Here is a 24,150-nt window from a genome sequence, read left to right as displayed (position 1 = left end):
CTGCAGAAGTATTTTAATGTAGTCCCACTTATTGATATTTTGCTTTTTCACCTTTGCTTTTGGTGTCAAATTAAAAAAATCGTCACCAGACCCACGTTAGGGAACTTACTGCCTATGCTTTCTTCTAGGAGCTTTATGGTTTCATGTCTCATATGCAAGACCTTAATCCATTTTGAGTTATTAATTTTTGTGTTGTAAGATAATGGTCCAGTTTCATTCTTTTGAATGTGTCTGTCCATTTTCCCCAAAATCACTTCTTAAAGAATGCTTTGCCCATTGTATTTTCTTGGTTCCCTCATTAAAAATTAGTTGACCATATATGTATGGCTTTATTTCTGGGCTCACTACTTGGTTATGTTGATCTATGTGCTTGTTATTTTTTTTCTGCTTTGATTATGATAGCTTTGCAATAATAGTTTGAAATTAGCAGGTAGGATGCTTCCAACTTTGCTCTTTTTTCTCAAGATTTCTTTGGTTATCTGAGGTCTTTTGTGGTTCCATACAAACGTTAGGATAATCTGTTCTATTTCTGTTAAAAAAAAAAAAAAGAGTCATTGGAATTTTGATAGGTATTGCACTGAATCTACAGATAGCCTTGGGCAATAAGGACATTTTAACTATATTAACACTTTCAACCCATGAACATGGATGTCTTTCCATTTGTTTGTGTCCTCTTCAATTTCTTTCATCAAGACACCAATTCTATGTCTTATACTTGGTATATAAATTTTTCACTACCTTGGTTAAAATTACTCCTATATATTTTACTGTTTTTTATGCTATTACAAATGAGATTGCTTTCTCTGCTTCTTCTTCAGAAAGTTTATTGTCCATGTATAGGAATACAACTGAGTTTTGCGTGTTGATTTTGTACCCTGAAACTACTGAATCTGTTCATTAGTTCTAATGGTTTTTGGTGAAGTCATTGGGAATTTCTATATATAATATCCCATTATCAGCAAATAGAAACACTTTACTTCTTCCTTTCTGGTTTGGATACCCTTTATTTCCTTCTCTGGCTATGATGTTTCAGTACTATATTGAATAGGAGTGATGCAGGTGGGAACTTTTGTCTTGTTCCTGTTCTTAGAGGGAAATTTTTCAAACTTTCACTGTTAAGTCTCGCTAAAATTTGCCACTTTCCTTTATCTTTTAAAAATTATCAACTCAGTTTCATTAACATTCCCCATTGTTTATCTGTTCTTTATTTGTTTCTGCTCTGGTCTTTATTATATCCTTCCTTCTGCTAAATATGGGCCTAATTTGTTCTTGCTTTGCTAGTTATAGGTTATTTACTTTTTTAATGCAGCACTTATCATTATAAAACTTTCCTCTTGGCACTGCTTTTGCTGCATTCCATATATTTTGCTATGTTGTGTTTATATTTTTATTTAAGATTTTAAAATTTCTTTCTTATACTTAATCTTTGATCCATTGGTTATTCAAGAATGTGTTAATTTTCACATATTTGGCAATTTTTTAGTTATCTCTAGTTATTGACTTTAACTTCATGGCATTGTGGTTAAAAAAAAAAAAAGATACTTGGTACAATTTTGATCTTTTTAAATTGTTAAGACTTCCTTAGTGACTCATCATATGGTCTATCCCAGAGACTGTTTCCTATGCATTTGAGAAGAATGTGCATTCTACTTTTGTTGAATGGAATATATGTATGTCTGTTGGGTTCATTTGGTTTAATATATAGTTCAAGTCTAATGTTTTCTTACTGATTTTCCATCCAAATGATTCATCCACTGTTGAAAATGGGACACTGAAGTCCCTACTATTATTGTATTGTTGAGTATTACCCTCTTCAGTTCTATTAGTATTTGCTTAATATATTTAAGTGTTTCAATATTGTATGCATATACATTTACCACCATTATATCCTCTCAATGAATTAACACTTTATCATTATATAATGACCTTCTTTGTGTCCTGTTATACTTTTGACTTAAGAGACTATTTTGTCTAGTTTATGTATATCTACCCTTGCTCTCTTTCGGTTTCCATTTGCAAGGAATATCTTTTACCATCCCTTCATTTTAAGCCTGTGTCTGTCCTTGAAGCTGAAGTGAGTTTCTTGTAGGCAGCATTGAGTGGTGTCTTATTTTTCCTATTCATTCTACTAACACAACTAATTGTAAACCCAGTTTCTCTCGTATTGAAAATGGATATGCCCATAAGACTGTTCTATACATCAGTGTCTCTTTTGCTGTCTCGTACACAGGGTTATTGTTACCATCTTTCTAAATTCCATATATATGCGTTAGTATACTGCATTGGTGTTTTTCTTTCTGGCTTACTTCACTCTGTATAATAGGCTCCAGTTTCATCCACCTCATTAGAACTGATTCAAATGTCTTCTTTTTAATGGCTGAGTAATACTCCATTGTGTATATGTACCACAGCTTTCTTATCCATTCATCTGCTGATGGACATCTAGGTTGCTTCCATGTCCTGGCTATTATAAACAGTGCTGCGATGAACATTGGGGTACACGTGTCTCTTTCGAGTCTGGTTTCCTCAGTGTGTATGCCCAGCAGTGGGATTACTGGGTCATATGGCAGTTCTATTTCCAGTTTTTTAAGGAATCTCCACACTGTTCTCCATAGTGGCTGTACTAGTTTGCATTCCCACCAACAGTGTAAGAGGGTTCCCTTTTCTCCACACCCTCTCCAGCATTTATTGCTTGTAGACTTTTGGATAGCAGCTATTCTGACTGGCGTGAAATGGTACCTCATTGTGGTTTTGATTTGCATTTCTCTGATAATGAGTGACGTTGAGCCACTTTTCATGTGTTTTTTAGTCATCTGTATGTCTTGTTTGGAGAAATGTCTGTTTAGTTGTTTGGCCCACTTTTTGATTGGGTTTTTTACTTTTCTGGAATTGAGCTGCAGGAGTTGCTTGTATATTTTTGATATTAATTCTTTGTCCATTGCTTTGTTTGCTGTCATTTTCTCTATGGGGGCCTTTTAAAACATTATTTCTTCAATATTTATCCTTAAATTTTCCACAAGTGTAATTTCCATTTATTTTGAAGTAAACTCCTAGGTGTTCTTTGGAAGAACTGATGCTAAAGCTGAAACTCCAATACTTTGGCCACCTCACACGAAGAGTTGACTTATTGGAAAAGACTCTGATGCTGGGAGGGATTGGGGGCAGGAGGAGAAGGGGATGACAGAGGATGAGATGGCTGGATGGCATCACCGACTTGATGGACATGAATTTGAGTGAACTCCAGGAGTTGGTGATGGACAAAGAGGCCTGGTGTGCTGCAATTCATGGGGTAGTAAAGAGTCAGACATGACTGAGTAACTGAACTGAACTGAAACTCCCATACATGGTAAATTTTAAATGAAAAATTAGAATGAAAAACAACAGTATTTGAAAGTATCAGTGATAATAATAATTCCTCAAGTGTAGTACTTTGAACATTTTTTAAGTCCTAACCCAGTTATTAAACACAACCTAATCAATGAGAGTCTCAAACAAAGGCTGATTATTGCTGGACATAAAACCATGACTTACCTATGCTGATGCCCATATTGCTCTTTTCAAAACCTGCAGAAGGGAGTGTGTTTTCAAGGTAGCCAAACTGGGGAGGAGAAACCAAAACAAATTCCAAGTTATCTGCTGCAGTGTCAGGATCAGTGGCAGACAGATGGTTAACAGTAAGGGCTGCTGAGAAGCCCTCATCTACAACGAATGTGGTACCTGCATACAAACAATAACACAATTATGACTTACTGTGAAATCCTCTAATCAGAATAGTGAGGACAAAAGGGAGTGATTGAAACTCCAATTCAGAGATGCCTCCTATACACAAATGTACTTCCATGGGAGATGTTCATTTCCTTTAGTATAATTCTCCTTATGGTGAAAATATTCAGAGGTAATCGGTGGAATTTAATTTGACTTATGGAATTATATTTTTTTCTTGTCTAAGAAAGCCAGACTATTACAGAAAGATAGAAGAAATACTAAATGCTCCAGTACAGCCCTTTAGTCATTCTCAAGGAACTCTGATTTCCCCTGTGTCTCTATAGAAGTGACAAATGAAAATAAGAATTGCCAAAATGTTTTAATGATAAGCCACTGAATGTGGTTTATATACTCTTCAAGATCAGTTGTTACCTCTGTTTGTCAGAGCGTTAATTGCCTGAGAACTATTATGAATTGCTCATAACGAGCATTTTTTTATGCTGTAGTGCTTAATTATTCTGTGGGGATAATGCTTCCTTTCCAGAACACTGCTTGGGAGACAGTTTGCAAATTACAATAACATTCATACATATGCTTGCATTTCTTTTCTGAGAATCAGAACATGTACATTGTGCCTACGAAGAGATGACTTCCTAAAAAGCAAATAAGGTTACGTATATATAAATAGTCCCACTGGTATCCTCATTCTATTCCAATAGAAATTATTATGGATAAAATAAATTACTGTCTCTACCAGGTAAATGATACTTTCCCATGTGAAATAAAAACAGAGTATCTGAGGATTACAATGTTGTCTTCACTTTAAAACACACACACACACACACACACACTTGCATTCTCTCTCCATATGGATTTATCTAAATTTTTAAACAAGTTCTTTCTTTTTCCCTATAATCTTTCACAGATCTGAGGTTTCCACAAGTTTGTTTTGAGACAATTATTAGAGACAATTTTGTATGGTGGTTTTCTATTTTGACTGTAATAAAGGGCATTATTTCACTGGACCACGGGTATGACTAGGTGAGATAATAGAAACGTAAGAGAAAAAAATATGGCCACCTATGGCAACTGAAGGCGGTTGGTTATCCACTGGATACACTGTGATGTTGAGATCATACATTGGAAAGGACTCATGAAGAGGAACAGATGGATGAGGTCCATTGTAACAGCAGCCATTCACAAAAGGACCAGCTTCTCTGTCCGAAACCACCAATGTAATGGTGTCGAAACAAGGCATCAGGCCAATCTCACCACCTGGAAGACACAACTACAGCTGAAAGATGACTTATAAAAAATGCAGAATACCAAGATGAAATCGCCTTAGACTTCCTATACACGCATAGAATGGCAAGGAAAGGAACTTACGTGGTTAAAATGTGAAACTCAATTTTATTACTATGAAATTAAATAGAGTCATGAAAATAATGCAGAAATGCTTGCCCATCTGTTGCCTCTGGTGAAAACCCTGCCAGCCATCTATCACCATATGGAGGGGCAAAACAGGGCTAACAAGGGTCTGACAGTTCACAAATGAACAAGGGAGACACAAAGCTGGACTCAGGATGGCTTCACTCTTCTCCCATATTATTAGTGTTAGGACCAACCACAGGGAAAACAGAAGGCACCCTGTCCCTCCGGTCATTGTCTTCACATTTGCATTAACCACCTTAATTGAACAACCACTCACTGCAGAAGAAGCTGAATAGGTGAAATACAAAGATAACCCACATCTTTGTCACTTGCTTCAGCATTTTCTTCATTACATATAGTCAAGATGTTAGCAAAATAGCAACAGCACCTGGATAAGAAGAGACCCTAATTTTCATCTTCTTTTTACTCTTGAGAGCTTCCATCTATGGGATTCAAAATGGTCCCAACTTAAGTTGTGAGAGGAAGAAGGAAGAAAATATGAGGACTAGATACTTTATCAGTAAATAGGACAATCTATTCTTGGATTACTAATGAACAGCACAGAAGTAAGAATGCTTACTATCCAGGGAGGCAGAAAAGTTATGTAGACATGCTTTTGATAATTTTCATACATTTCTCTAAAAGTGTCAAGAGGGAAGCAATTATGTTTGAAGTTTCCATGAGACTAGGGCACACGAGATCAGGAACAACTTCGCTTTTCACAAGACACATTGGTCAAATCTATAGAGCACTGTACTTGGAATTATTGCACCTGTTTAAAAAAATGACACAGAACATAAAAAGGAACAAAACTGGGTCATCTGTAGAGATGTAGATGAACCTAGAGTCTGTCATACAGAGTATAGTAAATCAGAAAGAAAAAAACAAATATTAATGCATGTATTTCCATGTTAGTAAGGTCATGCTTAAAATGTCACATGCCAGGCTTCAGCACTACATGAACCAAGAACTTCCAGACATCCAAGCTGGGTTTAGAAAAGGAAGAGGAACCAGAGATCAAATTGTCAACATTCACTGGATCATAGAGAAAGCAAGGGAATTCCAGAAAAACATCTACTTCTGTTTCATTGACTACGCCAAAGCCTTTGACTGTGTGGATCATAACAAACTGTGGAAAGCTCTTAAAGAGATGGGAATACCAGACCATCTTACCTGTCTCCTGAGAAACCTGTATGCATGTCAAGAAGCAACAGTTAGAACCCTGAATGAACAACTGAGTGGTTTGGGATTGAGAAAGCAGTACAACAGGGCTGTCTGCTGTCACTGTGTTTAACTATATGCTGAGCACATCATAAGAAATTCCAGGCTGGATGAGTTATATGCTGGAATCAAGACAGATAGGAGAAACATCAATAACCTCAGATATACAACTGATACCACTCTAATGGCAGAAAGCAAAGAGGAAGTAAAGAGCCTTTTGATGAGGGTAAAGAGGGAGAGTGATGAGCCTACTTAAAACTAAATATTAAAAAAATTAAGATCATGGCATCTGGCCCCATTACTTCATGGCAAAGAGAAGGAGGGAAAGGTGGAAGTAGTGCCAGATTTCATCTTCTTGGGCTCTAAAATCACTGGAGATGGTGACTGCAGCCATGAAATAAGAAGACAATCGCTTCTTGGCAGGAAAGCTACGGCAAACCTAGACAGTGTGTTGAAAAGCAGACATTACTCTGCCAACAAAGATCCATATAGTCAAGACTATGATCTTCCCAGTGGTCATGCGCAGTTGTGAGAGCAGGACTGTAAAGAAGGCAGATCATCAAAGAATTATTGCCTTCAAACTGTGGTGCTGAAGAAGACTCTTAACTGTCCCTTGGACAGCAAGGAGATCAAACCAGTCAATCTTAAGGGACATCATCCCTGAATACTCATTGAAAGGACTTTTGCTGAAGCGCCAATATTTTGGTCACCTGACATGAACAGCTGACTCATTGGAAAAATCCCTGATGCTGGGAAAGACTGAGGGCAGAAGAAGAGGGAGTCAGAGGATAAGATGGCTGGATGACATCACCGATGCAATGGACATGAACTTGGGCAAACTTCGGGAGATGGTGAGGGATAGGGAGGCCTGGCGTGCTGCAGTCCATGGAGATGCAAAGAGTCAGACACGACTGGGCAATTGAACACCACCACCAATGCATATACAGGGAATCTAGAAAAGTGGTACTTATGAAAGTATTTGCAGGGCAGGAATAGAAATGCAGATGTACAGAACAGACTTGTGGACACAGAAGGGGAAAGAGAAGGTGGGGCCTATTGAGAAAGCAGCATTGACATTCATACACTACATGTGTAAAACAGATAGCTAGTAGGAAGCTTCTGTATAGCATAGAGAGCCCAGCTTGGTGTTCTGCGATGAGCTAGAGAGGTGGGATCGGGGGCTGCAGTGGGAGGGAAGCTCAAGAGGGAGGGGATGATTCACTTCACTGTACAGCAGAGATTAACAAACATTATAAACCAATTATTCCAATAAAAAAATGGCAGACAAGGAAATATTCAAAATTATATTACTGAGTAACCAAAGGATTAAAGAATGAGAAGACTGGGCTTATTTTTTAAAAAAGAATAAAGTTGAGACATTAAAATCAAACAATCAGCCTTCTACTTTAGGAAAAGTGGGGGAAAGACACCACTCATCTATTCATATTTATAAAAAAGTTAATTGGCATAAAGCTTTTTTATGTAATACTCACTTGATAAATACTTATTTAATGCTTGTTGTATGAAGATTAGCGTTCTGTGTGCTCCAGCGGAGGGAAAGACAGACATGGTGAAAATGTCGAGACAGTTCAAAAAAATACCAAATGTTCAAAGACCTACTACATGTCAGGAGGGGACACAGTCTAATGGGAGGGAAAGAAATGCAGTCTGGTTAGATTATCACAGATGTGTGTATATATTAAGTGGAACCATATGAAATTGCTACTCAAAGCCATTTTTAACCTATTAAATGGAACATTCATCTATCTCAGCCTGCTTATTATGCATTAGGTGCTGAGGGTGAAGAAGGATGAGCGCATAGGCTGATGATGGCATGGGGGGCAGAATGTTCATGGCAGGGAAAGTCAGAGAAATCTTTCCAGATGGCCTTGCTCACTTTGTACTGAGCATTAAATAATGAATGGTTTATAAGGCAAATAAGGCAGAGAACTGGGAGATGGGAGAGAAGATGTGTAGGAAGAGGGAGTGGGGAAGAGAAATGGAAAAATAATTCTACGAAATGAAAACAGCTTAACCAAAAACCCGAACAGAGTACATTCAGTAACTGTAATTTCAATATAAGAAAAACATGTGAAACATTCATAGAAAGAGCTGGAAAAGTTGGCTGAGTGTTAAGCCACAAAAAAAACAGCTACAAAATGGGTTGAAGAATTCTTTACCTTGAAATGAGATACAGTCTAAAGATATAATTTATACTGAAAACAGTTAACTGGACTGGTATTTATTAAATAATTTTTGAATGGCCTCATATTTAATGATTGGAGAATAGCAAATTAGTAATAATTTTATATCATAAAATATTATTCAATGATTAAAACATGGTTACAATAACTTTGTAACATTTAATAATATTTTAATAAACATTTTTAGATGAGAATCTAAATGAAAAAAGGAACTGCACATACAACATGATTGCAACTATGTTAAAAATTACAATTAGAAAAAGGAAAAGAAAACATTGTAATACTGAAATGTTAACAGTGATTATCTTTCTGAGGTAAATAAGGTGATTTTTCAAAATTTTATCATAATTTCCTAAGCTTTCTGTAATGAGTATATATTATTTTCATAATCACAAAAATAAATAAGCAAATAAAATAATGGTGATACAATTGTTATCAGGCTTCCCTGGTGACTCAGCAGTAGAGAATTCACCTACAATGCAGGAGATGCAGGTTCAATCCCTAGCCAGGAAGATCTCCTAGAGAAGGAAAAGGCAACCCACTCCAGTGTTCTTGCGTGGACAATCCCATGGACAAGAGGCGCATGGCAGGCTACAGTCCATGGGGTTGCAAAAGAGTTGGACACAACTAAGCGACTAAAACTACAATAACAATTGTTCTTTGGTCATCTTGATAACCAATGTATGGAGGTAAGCACAGGGCCACTGAAATTTTAGCTCCTATTCTGAGTTTCTCTTTATTCATTCTAGAACAGTGCTAATCACTACCTAGTAACCGAGTGAACATTACAAGCAAAAGTATCATTCAAATAAAATATTTTTTGAATACAGTATTTCTGTTAATTTACTAACAAAAATGTCTATCTGAAAGAATTTGTACCAGAGTCCTACTAGGTCTTTGAAGAAAAAAAAATGTGTTAACACTCCCTTATATGGCCATCACATTAAACGAGAGTTATACGTATGTCTACTTGTTGTTTAGTACCTGGAACAAGGCACAGGCTTGAAGAGAAGATGGCTTCATCTCACCCATAATGTATCTATGGCAAATGAGCCTTTCAAAGATGTTAAAGTTATGTAACAAACCATAATATTGGTCTCTAGATCACTTTTCTGATAGTCTGTTTGGGTAAATCAAAAAGAAGCACCTATTTGTGAACTCTGACATTGAGAGACATTGAGTAAGTGGACTATACTTCTCAGGAAAAGGAAAGAGCCAGCAAAACTTTTTCTAAGTCATGTACAGATGTGAGAGTTGGACCACAAAAAAGGCTGAGCATGGAAGAATTGATGCTTTCCAACTATGGTGCTGAAGAAGACTCTTCAGAGTGCCTTGGACAGCAAGGAGATCAACTAGTCAATCCTAAAGGAAATCAACCCTGAATATTCATTGGAAGGACTGATGCTGAAGCTCCAATACCTGGACCACCTGATGAAAAGAGCCGACTTACTGGAAAAGACCCTGATGCTGGGAAAGATTGAAGGCAGGAGAAGAAGAGGGTGACAGAGGATGAGATGGTTGGATGGCATCACCAACTCAAGGGACAGGAATTGGCACAAACTCTGGGAGGAAGTGAAGGACACAGAAGCCTGGCATGCTGCCGTTCATGGGGTCGCAAAGATTAAGACATGACTTACCAATTGAAGACTTAACAGAGTGAGGATAAAGAGATATTATTTCAAGAAAAAAGATGTCTAGTGGAGTGATCAAAGTATGTCATACTAATTGGCCTTGAGGCAACTGGTATCCTAATAAGTTGTTTTTTTCCAAAGTGCATTTAAAAATATTATTTCAAAACGTTTTCCCCATGTCCAAATTAAACTTGAGCTATCTCAGTTCCCCTCCTTGAATTCCCTCCCACATCACTGCTTGTATTCTCTTTCTCTGTTTTTTCAAATAAAAAGATTTGAATTCTGACACCTCTTATTTCCTGTACCACTCACCTGGCCTGACACACTCAGTCATACTTCCCCCTGGAATCTAGGTTAGAGAGGCATATGGATGAGTAATCATGAAACAGTAATGGAGTATGATAAAAGTTAGTTAGAGGAAGTCCATGGCATTATTACTGAGGAAGTGCCTCCAACCCAGAAATCAAATTTGGCAGGGCTAGTGATGTCATGAAGGACAGAGGTGTTACTATCATTATTCCATGGGAATGGGGTTCATCTTAGGGTCTGGATTATACTCCTTTGAGCCTACTATGCCTACTATTGTGATCTGTAGATTACAGATGTTGACAACATTTTTTATGTGAATATTTTACATAAGGAACAAATGCCACCTAGATAGCAATACAATGCAATGCCAGAAATGTAACTACAATGCTAACAAACAAGCATTTACTGTATTTTCTATCTGTGTTCATGACTGTCAGGTGCTATGGGCAAGTTACACAAAGCATAAAACATCATCTTTGCTCTTCAAGAAACCAAAGGGGCAGACCAGTTACTTCTTATGAACTAGCTGATAATCAGAAAACTTCTCAAGTTAATAATATAATTACCTTAGGGAGCCTACTTCAGGCATTTTTGGTATGATATATGGAACCAGAGTGGGATGGCCAAACAGCCTTCTTCAAATTGACCAAAATAGGGATGGGGACAAGCCAGAGTGAATCGAAAGTCTATGGAAGCATCAGCAACATAGCAGCAATAACATTTGTTCTTTCTGTGAAATTCACTGTATTACTGAGAGATCTAGAAATACTGCTGAATATCGTGATAATATTTGAAAAATAGGATATGGGCTCCCGCTGCAGCTTCTCTGGTTTTAATGGAAACAAACATTAAGACTGAGATTATCAGAGCCCACAGCAAGAAGTGAGCTAAGACTCTGTAATGTTGTTGCATCCCCACGCCCAGACTCACCACAATGCTGTCACTTACCTGTGTGCTTGTACGTCACAGCCCCTGCGACAACATCTTCCTGAGAGAACTGATGTACTGTGACCCCAGCTCTCCTCACGGTCCCATGCTGAGGTTCTCCAACAATCATGAATATCAGCTTTAAATCATCACTGTCCACATCAGTAGCAAAAATGTATTCAGAAGTGATGACAACCTCTTCCCCCTCAGAGCAATGCATCATGGGAATGAGGTCCGCCCTTAGCACTGGTGGCTCGTCATTTACAGGGAACACCTAAGCAGAGGGGGTGAAAAATGCATGTTTTTGAGAAAAGAAAGCAATGACAAATTGTCCAACTGGTAACTCATTGCTCATAATTGGAATAACAGACTTTTTTAGTCTTCCAGACACGCAAAACAATAGCTATGGAATTTGGCCAAGCTGTTTGTATCTTTTAACTTTCCCCATATGAACCATCTTGGAAGAAATGACCCATATGAGAGACATTTAAGGTAGGAATGGGGGAGTATGGTTATGGTTTGGGACCCAAAGCTCTCGTTTGTTTCTAGACAGACAAAAAATAAATGTAATATAAAGCGTCTGTCACCCAAGCCCCTATCCTCCTTCGTCCAATCTATGCATATTCTGGAGGAAACCTAGTCCTTGTGGTCTGAGCATTTACATTTACTACATCAAAGTTATTTATATTTCAAATTACTTGGTGATTACAAAACTCTCCTTCCTTTCAACTTCCTGCCACCCAGGAAGTTTCTCTGGACATATAATAAGTAGCAGATGCATTTCAAACATTTTGAGTTAATTTTGAAACTCCATAACTGTTAAATCAGTACCAGTTTTCAACGTGGTAGTACATTTTTCTCTCACTGTCATTAAAATAAAACCCTTAAGTAGAAAGGAAAGACAAGCAACATGAGATTGCAGTGACTGTCCAAAATTTTAAAAGATTTTGTATAATTTGAAAAAGTATGTTTTCTAAATAGGAATAAAGGACAGTCCGCCTCTGAGTTCACAACCACAACTTGGTGTATGCTGCACATTTATTTATCAAGTTTGGCCTGTGAATACCCTCAACCCTGTATTTCCTTCCCTCATACTTCAACCAATATGATCTTTTTAAAAAATTATTATTTTTTATTTTGGCTATGCTGGGTTTTTGCTGCAGCACATGGGCTTCAGTGGTTGCAGTGTGTGAGCCTAGTTGCCCCACTGCACGTGGGATCTTTTCCCTTTCCTCTTTTACTTTCATCAAGAGGCTCTTTAGTTCCTCGCTTTCTGTCATAAGGGTGGTGTCATTTGCATATCTGAGGTTATTGATATTTCTCCCAGCAATCTTCATTCCAGCTTGTGCTTCATCCAGCCCAGCATTTCACATAATGTACTCTGCATTAAAGTTAAATAAGCAAGGTGACAATATACAGCCTTGATATACTCTTTTCCCAGTTTGGAACTAGTCCATTTTTCCAGGTCCGGTTCTAACTATTGCTTCCTGACCTGCATACAGACTTCTCAGGAGGCAGGAAAGGTGGTCTATTATTCCCATCTCTTTAAGAATTTTCCACAGTTTGTTGTGATCCACACAAAGACTTTGGCATAGTCAGTAAAGCCAAAAGGAACAGACCAAGTAAATGGCTATCCAAAGATGGCATACAGGTATTATATTATGAGAAGCTGGCAGATCATGGAGGACTTCTCTGAGAGCCATTAGGCCCCAACTTTTTTGGAGTAGAGATATTATGTTATTCATTTCTATATTCCCAGGCTGAGCACAGTGCCTACAATATTCAGCTTATTCAATGAATTTCTTCTGCTGACACACAGTAAGGAAGTAAGACAGGAAAAGGAGCGTAGTCCAAGTTCAAAGTGAGAAAATCTGAGTTGATAGGTGAATGACAAGACAAAGCTAGAGTGAAAACATCTTTAATTTCAGATGTATACTGGAACATTTAGAGGCTAAAGTCATGATACCTGGGGCTTACATTAAAATAATTCAGCAAAGAGAAAATAAATGAAGGAAATATGGTAAAATGATAGCAATTATTAAGAACAGGTGATTGATATATGGGACTTTATTATGATATTCTCTCTACTTTGACACCACCCTTTTGGCAAAAAGTGAAGAACTAAAGAGACTCTTGATGAAAGTGAAAGAGGAGAGTGAAAAACTTGGCTTTAAACTCAACATTCAGAAAACTAAGATCATGGCATCTGGTCCCATCCCTTCATGGCAAATAGATGGGCAAACAATGTGAACAGTGAAAGACTTTATTTTTAGGGGCTCCAAAGTCACTGAAGATGGTGACTTGCAGCCATGAAATTAAAAGACGCTTGCTCCTTGGAAGAAAAGCAATGACCAAACTAGACAGCATATCAAAAAGCAGAGACATTAATTTGCTGACAAAGGTCCATCTAGTCAAAGCTATGATTTTTCCAGTAGTTATGTATGGATGTGAGAGTTGCACCATAAAGAAAGCTGAGTGCTGAAGAATAGATGCTTTTGAACTGTGGTGTTGGAGAAGACTCTTGAGAGTCCCTTGGACAGCAAGGAGATCCAACCAGTCAATCCTAAAAGAAATCAGTCCTGAATATTCATTGGAAGGACTGATGCTGAAGCTGAAACTCCAAAATACAATGGCCACCTGATGCGAAGAACTGACTCATTTGAAAAGACTCTGATGCTGGGAAAGATTGAAGGCTGGAGGAGAAGGGGACAACAGAGGATGAGATGGTTGGATAGCATCACCAACTCGATGGACACGAGTTTGAGTAAGCTCTGGGAGTTGGTGATGGACAGGGAAACCTGGTGTGCTGCAGTCCACGGGGTCACAAAGAGTTGGACAGGGCTGAGCAACTGAACTGAACTGAACTGATGTGGGATCTTAGCTCCCTAACCATGTCCTCTGCATTGCAAGGAAGATTCTTAACCACTGGACTACCACAGAAGTCCCCAATGTGATCTTTTTAAAATGTGGCTTTCATCAAGTCACCATTGTGTGCATGGGTGCCTGTGCATGGTTAGTCATGTCTGATTCTTTGTAACCCCGTGGACTGTTGCCCACATGGCAACAGTCCATGGCTCCTCTGTCCATAGAATTTTCCAGGCAAAAATACTAGACTGGATTGACATTCCCTCTCCAGGGTATCTTCCTAATCCAGGGATGGTATCTGAGTCTCCTGCATTGCAGGTAGATTCTCTCTCTCTTTTCTTAAGTCTTTATTTAATTTGTTACAATATTGCTTATATTTCATGTTTTGTTTTTTTGGACAGGAGGCATATGGGATCTTAGCACCCTGACCAGGGATTGAACTCATGCCCCCTGCATTGGAAGGGGGCACTAGACCACCAGAGATGTCCCCAGGCAGATTCTTTATCACTGAAGCTTCACTGGCTTCCTAGGGACTTTCCTGGGGTATCTGACCTTATCTCATACAATGGGGTGCCTTTGTCACTCCATTCCACTCCACTGTTATCCCCAAGACACTGTGTTCCACACACATCAGGTCTTTGTACCATCTTTGCATCCTCATCCTGTCCCTTGCCTGGTATGTTCTCCTCTAGCTTTTTTTTTTTTTTTTTAAACTTTACATAATTGTATTAGTTTTGCCAAATAGCAAAATGAATCCACCACAGGTATACATGCGCTCCCCATCCGGCTTCCTCTATGTTTAGGTTACATATGGACTCCTCCAGGAAAACTTCTTGACAACTGAGACTCACTTAGAAACTTTCTTCATTTACCCCCTTTTAGTACCCTGTTTAGAGAAGGCAATGGCACCCCACTCCAGTACTCTTGCCTGGAAAATCCCATGGACGGAGGAGCCTGGTGGGCTGCAGTCCATGGGGTCTCGAAGAGTTGAACACTACTGAGCGACTTCACTTTCACTTTTCACTTTCATTCATTGGAGAAGGAAATGGCAACCCACTCCAGTGTTCTTGCCTGGAGAATCCCAGGGACAGAGGAGCCTGGTGGGCTGCCATCTCTGGAGTCACACAGAGTTGGACACGACTGAAGCAACTTAGCAGCAGCAGCAGTAGCAGTACCCTGTTGACTTGTAGAACATATCCATATTTTAACTAATTATTTCAGTGATAATCTGTTTAAAGGCTGCCTTCCTCCCTTGCCCATAAACTCCATAAGAAGAGGAAGTATATTTGTCTTGTTCATCATCATAGCCCAAGCATTTAGCATAGGACCTGGCATATAGAAGGCACTTATTAGGCATTAATGGGATAAATGAATGTACGAACGTAACTATGTTTGTATGCCCTGGTCACTCTGCTATTTAAACAGGCTGAAAACTCTACAACAGATATACATGAAATTATGTTTACACTTTCCTTTAACAGGTAGAGAATAGGGTGATAAGCCCAGGCTTATTTATTTAATTAAAGGTAGAAAAAGCATGCAGTTGGGAGAAGGCAATGGCAACCCACTCCAGTACTCTTGCCTGAAAAATCCCATGGGCGGAGGAGCCCAGTAGGCTGCAGTCCATGGGGTCTCTAAGAGTCGGACACGACTGAGCGACTTCACTTTCACTTTTCACTTTTCACTTTCATGCATTGGAGAAGGCAATGGCAACCCACTCCAGTGTTCTTGCCTGGAGAATCCCAGGGATGGGGGAGCCTGGTGGGCTGCCATCTATGGGGTCGCACAGGGTCGGACACGACTGAAGCAACTTAACAGCATTCTATCCCATTTACTATTGGCTTATTAAGGGACAATATCTCTGTTTAAGTCCTCAAAGTAGATTGAGTGAAGACCCTCTTTATTATCGTTCTTGACCCCATCTGATTAATCTCACTAACACATTCATGATAATCACCTTGCAGCAGTTCACAAAATAGCCTCCGCTTTCAAATGCATAAAAGTCTAAAGGTGATAGAATTAAAAACATTGCTCCTGGATAAAAAAAAAATCATGCATAATTGTCCCCAAATTGCCCAAACTTCTGATTGGCTTTCAAAGGACATGCTCTTTTCTCTAAAAAGTAACACAAACAGATTCTTTTCCTCAAAGGCACAGCTTATTGTCATTGATAAAAGATGGTCACGGACAGAAGATAGAGTTGGGATTTTCACCAGAAATTTTCTTTTCAGGAAAAAAATGTAAGCTTTCTTGATATGTAAAAGTCCACCAATAAAGAAAACTCACCTTTATGAAGCTTAAATGACATACTTCTTTTCATGTAGGTTTAAGACCATCATGAGAACTAAGTGGGAAAATGAAAGGAAGGGACTATGCATTGAACCTGGCATGCGTAAGTGCTCCTGAATTACAATCACCTGTGAACTGAGCTCTGTGGCAGTCGTGAAGAAGAAAGAATGCTGGCCTGATGACCAGAGTGCAGAGGTCAGCCCAGGTCTACATGGTCAAGTTAATGGCTTTCGACAAGTCATTGAACTTTTTCAGACCTTTGCTATAAAATAAAGATAATTCCTTTCCTGTGTACTTTTAAAAACACTAGATGGGTGTCATCATTCTAAATTAATTATTAACTGTAAAATATCTTGCAAACACATTATTATGACCTTTAACAATAATTTCATAGCATGAAGATCTGACCAACTGTAACAGAAATAGAATTTGGTACATTAAGAATAATTAGAGGGTCTTTAAGAAGTCTTCTGCAGACTTTCCTTTGTCACTAACTATAAGTATCTGCAAATCCTGTGAGTTATGCTTGTGGACATGGATAGTCACTCAACAAAGAAACCTGGGGGTTCCCATCAGGCCTTTGAGCATGTACTCAACCTTTATGTGCAGATTTTCCTTCATTTGTCAAAAGGGGGAAATTAATCATCTCAAACAGGCCAGGGGAATGTACAGTACAGGAATTCACAAAAACTCACATTGTGCATACAGATATGGCTCCTTGCACACAACAGGAAAAACCCCCATGATGCTAGCCTAACCCATCCAACTGCTAAACAAATAGTTTTGAATGTTACAGCTCAGAAATATTAGAAATAATTTATACAAGGAACCAATTGCTTCTTCAATTAAGTCTCTGAGTTTGAGGGAAGAGCATTCCTATCTTTAAATGGACTGGAGTGAGAAAACAGTATGCCCATTTCACCAAGATATTTTTGCTTTCTATTGCCTGTCCTGACACATTCCAAGACATAAACAGGCACTTTCTTGCTTTGGTGACCATGTATCTTCATTTCTATCAGAGACCCCAAGAAGATTCCAAACCCAAAACTTTGTTTCTATAGGAACCAAGGAGGAAACTTACTACGTACCTCAACATGTAGGACATATTCAGCTGCATTTGTGCCATCTGTGACCTGCAGTACTATGTCATCCTGAAGTTCCTCGGATCCATCATGCTGATATCTGTGGGGATGATAGTTGTCACTAATCTCTCAAGGCCACAGTGAGTGCACTGAGATTCCTGTCACAAGAGCTTTTCCATTGTTTTGGCCCTATGTTCAATCAAATAAATATATAACCAAAATGCCAGTATAATCTTGAAGTCACTTACATAAATATTCAAGCATCCTTGATGGTAAAATTGCTCCACCCAAGAAAAATGTGTTCTGTGCATTCATAACTTGTCCCCAAATCAAAAAGCAGCCCTTTAAGTTGTCACTGTAAAAATGGGAAGCAGTGAATGCAGCTCTGCCTACATACAGAAAACACTGCCTGGGGCCAAGGGGACCCTGACACTGAGCAGTGACAGACAGAAGTGGGACGATGAGTGGATTCTGGTGATTCTCCCTCCTCCCTGACTTTTAGGGCTAATCCTTCCCTTTAGTTACACTGTTACACAAATCAGTTTAGCTCTGCCCTGAAGCCTCATCTATGGATTACTCACTACCTCTCTCCTGCCATTTCCCTCTTGCCAATGACTAGGTCTTTCCCTCTCAACCTAAGAAGATTCTTGAATCTCTTCAGACTTAAAAATATTTTTTTCTTGATCTATTCTTGACACTATTTTCTTTTCATTCTCCAGTCAAGTTTCTTAAAGGAACTGTCTAATTGTAGACTTTCAATTCACTCTCCAGTCTACTGTAGTGATACACTGTAAGTTTTAAATAATTGTTGAACTGAGCCAAATGTTTGATACTGACTCATTCATGCACCAGTTAGGGATTCAATTCCAGTGGTGGAGAAAGCCCACCTCCAACCTCCAGTTTCCCTCCCAACACTGCCTTCTATGCTTTATTTTGTCACACTCCCTGATCAAAAGTAGACTGACATGTGATAATGTGCTAATTCAAATAAATTTAACCATGCTATTATCCTTAAAAGGGCCAAATAGGTCTAAGAATACACATTCCAAAGTACGGCAATGGAATCAAACAGAACTTCTTTTAAAACCAGACTCTTCCACAAACTTGCTAAGTGACCTTAGTTAACCTCTTTATGCCTTAGTTAACTCAACTGTAATATGAGAACAGAACCATCTACCTTATCAGGTTTGGTTGCTGTGAAGTTTAATGAACAAGACATAATTGCAAGCCATGGAGAAGGCAATGGCAACCCACTCCAGTATTCTTGCCTGGAGAATCCCAGGGACGGGGAGCCTGGTGGGCTGCCGTCTATGGGGTCGCATGGAGTTGGACACGACTGAAGTGACTTAGCAGCAGCAGCAGAAGAATGCTTGAACTATAGCTCAAGAATGCTTGAACTATGTGCTGGCAAAATTGGTACCTTTTTTCTATCCATCATTCATTCCCTAGAAAGAATTACCTAAACAGAGCTCTCTTTCTAATGGGTAGGAAAGAGCTGAGATCTTGGGGTGGCGGGGAGAGAAAATTTTAATGAAAATAAGAGTAGTGAAAAGAGCTTAAGATATTGGAAGCTGTAAATAAAACAGTGTTATTAAACTTCTGGATGAAAATGCTCTTCCTGTACACAAATCCCCCTTCTTTGTCAATTTTCAAATGCAAAACTAAGCATTTGAGGCCTATACTTTATCAAAAAGACCAAAATTCTAGTTTGCAACTTGAATTTGTACAAGTAAGAAATTAACCAGTATGTCTGTCTACCTGACAACTGCGTTTGAGTATCTTGCATTATTTTGCAGAGAAAGAGTTTTACTAGATTTTTTTCTTTTTTAAGTGTCTTACATAATGACATTAGGCAGAGGAAAGGAACATCCTCAAGGTGACGGGAACTATTAATACTATAGGCCCACTACAGAACTATGAAGCAGGGATTACTCCGTCCCTGACAATAAGAGGCCCAAGCACTAGTCTGTGTCCTGCCTAATCTACCCTACTTATTTGCCTGCAAATCACCTCCCCAGTAGAATGGATTAAAAAGTCACACTAAAGACATCAATCAACAGAATTCTATCCCAGAATTTCCAGGGTTATGAAGTTGGGTTTTCTGAAAGCCAAATTCAATTATGTAGATTAGCCTTATAGATTAGCTCAGACTCAATTCATCTAGTTTGACTGCTACCCTTTGTGATATGTGCTGTTGCAGCAAAATTAATATTCATGGAAACTCAATTTTTGCTGTTAAAATATTCACAATATCATTCCCATCAGTACAGCAAGCCGGAGGGGAAGAAAATGTCTGGAAGGAAAATTATAGGGTTGTTGTTTCTAATGTTCAACTGCCCCTTGAGTGTATTAGGTGGCGTGTTGCTACTCCTGCAAGAATTGAATAAACTTCTTACACTGCCTCACAATTGATTCAAATGGGAGCCAAAGCATATAAAACAAAGAATCCAGGAAATGTTCTAACCTAAGTTTTAAGGCCTGGAGGTCTCCCCAAGGAAACGTGGTCCCTTTGTTTAGAGGGAATCCATTTAGCTCCACCATTCCATGCTGAGGTGGACTCTGCAAGGAGAGGTAGATGTTGTCCAGTTTGGTGTCCTCGTCAGAAACCAGGACATGCTGTGTGCTGATGACACATTGACCTCCCTCAGCCACTCTCAGAGGTTTGGTAAACACCTAGAAAGAAGGAGGAAACATTTAAAGCCTTGTTCACGAGGTGTACCTGAAAACAGAACTCATGAAAGCAACAGACAACTTCTAGCATCGTCTTTACACGTCAATCCAACTTTCAAGAATGTTCTAAAGGGGACAGACTCATAGATGAACATCTTGGCTAAAAAATATTTTTTGCTAAATGCTTTCAGTTCTAAACATTGATGGACACAAAGAAACAAGGCGGATCTAGAAACCTGAAAGCATCTACATTTCATTGATCTCAGATCCTGAATAGATCTGAGCAATCAGATCTATCAGCAGCAATCAGATTTATCATCAGTGTATGATATCTAAACTATGTATCTAAACTCAGAAAATAACATTCCTCATCATGTCCATATCTATCATTGCTTGGCACATATATACCTTAATTTACAAAATGAACAAAACCTATATTAAATTTCCTGAGGGAAAGAACCCATGTTTTCTTACACCCTAAAAATTCTTAAAGACTTAAGTAACTGATTGGAGCATTTAAGCGTTAGGGTAGTGAGCATTTTAGAGATGGGAGTCGAACAGGGAAACTGAAGACTGGAAACTGAAGAATTCACAGGAAATAGATTCATTCAAACATTAGACTTAAATATTAAAGCCATAAAGATAATTTTCTATAATAGAAAAAACCCACTGCTCAATAAAAATTCATTTGAAAGTAAAAAGCAAATTTGAACAACTGGGGATATTTATCATTACTTTGGGAATTGGCAAGAAGTGTTCCATGGTCAAACACAACCTGAAAAGAGTCACATATTAATATAATATCTTCACCTTGGAGGTTTATAAGACTCATAATCATATTCATGCTCTGAGATCCTAGAGTAGGAAAATCTGTTAACTTTATTTAACCTACTATTTTCTCAAATTTGTATTACTACACAGAATCAAAAACAAGTTGATACAGCTGGGCTACAAGTCACGGGCTTTGAAGGCTCCTCACGAACAGTCTGGGATGACTGCTCTGCTAATGTAAGGACACAATATTCTCCAGGGAAGCAGCACTCTCTTCAGAGCAGAGAGATCTCCCCAAGGAGAGATCTCGAAAAGGGGATTGGGAGTGAGGGGGCAAGAAATGGGCAGAGGAAAGGGAAGTGAGCAGGAAACCACAGCGTCCATGTACAACCCTGCTCCATCCTCCCAGGCACCCACAGCTACCCCAAGGGCAGCCCTTGGGTCATAGAAATGATGACACCAAGCTCCCTGGGACGGCTACCTTGTATTCTTTAACAGACGAACTTCTTTCAGCAAAGCAAAACATAAAGTAAGTGCCTTTTCTCCCTACAACCATGCACTCCCACCTTTCCCAAGAGTCTTACTCTCATTTGCCACACCTACATTTTCACTGATTGTAGGAGAAAGAAATCGGAGAAGGCAATGGCACCCCACTCCAGTACTCTTGCCTGGAAAATCCCATGGATGGAGGAGCCTGGTAGGTTCCAGTCCATGGGGTCGCTAAGAGTCGGCACGACTGAGCGACTTCACTTTCACTTTTCACATTCATGCATTGGAGAAGGAAATGGCAACCCACTCCAGTGTTCTTGCCTGGAGAATCCCAGGGATGGGGGAGCCTGGTGGGCTGCCGTCTATGGGGTCGCACAGAGTCGGACACGACTGAAGCGACAGCAGCAGCAGCTGCAGCAGCAGGAGAAAGAAATAAAGGGAGCTCACATTTACAGAAGACTATTATCACTGAAACATGGTTCATGTGTGCCAGCCTAGTTTTGTCCTGAGTTACACTAATTAAGATCCCAAGATGCTAAATTTCAAGGAATATACTTTGCCTCATTCAGTGATTTTTAAATATACAGGGTTTTAGAACAACTTTAGAAGACTAAAAGCATAAGGCTAACTTACTCTCACTTTTTCATCATTCACCTTCCAGTCCCTTCCTTAACCCAGTGTTTAGGTTTCTGGAACTTCAGGTCAGTATGGCATCAAGATTCTCTCATGGTTTCACTCAACCTAGCGGTCTGTGGATTTTTAACATCAGGGAACAGCTCCCACGACCATTTTCAAGGAGGAGACTCATTTAATTGACTTTTATTTTATTATTCTCAGTTACTATGGTACTATTTCATTTGTCTCATACACTGTAGAAAAAATACAGAAGCCCCTATGCCTCTTGAGTCCCAAGTCCTCATAACAATTCCATTTACCTTCAAATGACAGAGGTAACTATTCACTTCACTCTTTCTGTTGGTTTCCCCCCTCCTCCCAACGGATCATCTTTCTCTAGCAAGAGGTTTGGATATTTTACATAAAAAAAACAACTTCTCTGTGATTGTTCTGGAAAACACGGTAGCTTCTTTGGATGCTGTGCTATTTCAGTACATGCATTTCATACACAGAAAAGGATGATCTGAATAATATCTAATCAAATTCACAGACATTCAAAACTGTATTTTCAACATGGAACATGATCTGGTCCCCAGCAGGGAAGGAGACAAAGAATCCAGTTTAGATTATTTTGTGTGACCTCTTGGGGGGCCATCTTCTACCAAAACTTGCAAGCTCAGAGGCCTGAGGGGTCAGGCCGGTGAGGTAAATGAGTGTCCTGAGCTGGATGGATACTTTGGTGACTGGGGAACATGCCCTGTCCAGCTGCTGCAGAGTGGGGGTGGGGTAGGCTACAGAAGTCAGAAATCCAGAAACAAACACAGAACAATTTTATCGAGATAATTCACACACCATACAATTTACCCCTTGAAGGTGTAAAAGACAATGTCTTTTAGTATTTTCACATATTCAAAGTTACGTAACCATTATTATCAAGTTTAGAATATTTTTCACACACAAAAACAAATACCCTGTCTTTATTAGCAATTACTCCCTATTTCCCCACAATCCTTCCCTCTCCCACCCTCCCATTTCCCCACCTTCTCCTATGCTGTGCTGTGTCTCTGCCCATGGGATTCTCCAGGCAAGAATGGTAGAGTGGGTTGCCACGCCCTCCTCGAGGGAATCTTCCCAACCCAGGGATCAAACACAGGTCTCCCAAATTATAGGCAGATTTTTCACCATCTGAGCCACCAGGAAACCCAAGAATACTGGAGAGGGTAGCCTATTCCTTCTCCAGGGGAACTTACTGACCCAGGAATCGAGCCAGGGTCTCTTGCATTACAGGTGGATTCTTTACCAGCTGAGCTACCTGGAAAGCCCCCATGCAGTCCTAAGCAACCACTAATCTACTTTCTTTTCCTATAGACTTGCCTATCCTGGATCTTTCATATAAATGGATTTGTACAATATGTGGTCTTCTGTGACTGGGTACTTATCTTTGAAATAATGTTTTCCAAGTTCAACCAATTGGTAGCACATATTAGTACTTTATTTCTTTACGTTGAGGATTGATATTTCAGTGTATGGATTGCCACATTTCATCTATCCATTCAGCAGCTAACAGAAATTTGGGCAATTCATTATTTTCAAGTATCATTTAGACTCATCAGAACAGTTGTGCAGGTTGGATAAGTGCCTCAGTCCCTCAGCATGAGACTTCTGCCCCACAACTTCGGGCAAGTGCAGAGATGATGGGGAGAGCACAGGAAAGGGAGCATCCAGGCTTTCCTGGTTTCATTTCAGGTGGGGGCCTGAGAAGGTGGCCTCTCTCCTTAGGGATGTGACATGGGTGGGTTCTAGTCCCCGGTGGTTCCTAACGAATGGGTAATCACACTTTGTCTTTCCACTTATGAGGGAAGAAAAACAATCCTAGGAATAGCCACACTCATTAACCGTAGCACTCTGATGGGGCGGGGGCAGGTGGGGAACAAACTCTCA

General features: G+C 39.3%; 1 protein-coding gene across 12 annotated transcripts in view; it reads right to left on the bottom strand.

Moving 5' to 3' along the window:
• The window catches only part of FREM1 (FRAS1 related extracellular matrix 1), a 222,435-nt gene that overhangs the window by 73,487 nt on the left and 124,798 nt on the right, over nt 1-24,150 (bottom strand). For all 12 annotated transcript variants that reach the window (XR_015169535.1, XR_015169536.1, XR_015169534.1 and 9 more), the window contains exons 14-18: nt 20,129-20,337; nt 17,671-17,764; nt 11,450-11,702; nt 4,786-4,980; nt 3,532-3,717 (exon numbers count right to left, since the gene is read on the bottom strand). Coding sequence is in view for 6 of the 12 variants with exons in the window: in XM_086415068.1 (XP_086271194.1) it covers nt 3,532-3,717; nt 4,786-4,980; nt 11,450-11,702; nt 17,671-17,764; nt 20,129-20,337 (937 nt within the window). In the remaining 6 variants the exon portion in view is untranslated. The remainder of the gene's footprint in view (nt 1-3,531; nt 3,718-4,785; nt 4,981-11,449; nt 11,703-17,670; nt 17,765-20,128; nt 20,338-24,150) is intronic.

This window comes from Bos grunniens, chromosome 8 (assembly GCF_055505025.1).
Source record: "Bos grunniens cultivar Pamir isolate PY7600 chromosome 8, Bosgru_T2T1.0, whole genome shotgun sequence".
NCBI lineage: Eukaryota > Metazoa > Chordata > Mammalia > Artiodactyla > Bovidae > Bos > Bos grunniens.
Note: the sequence above shows the minus strand (reverse complement) of the source record. Positions and strands in the feature narration are given on the sequence as shown.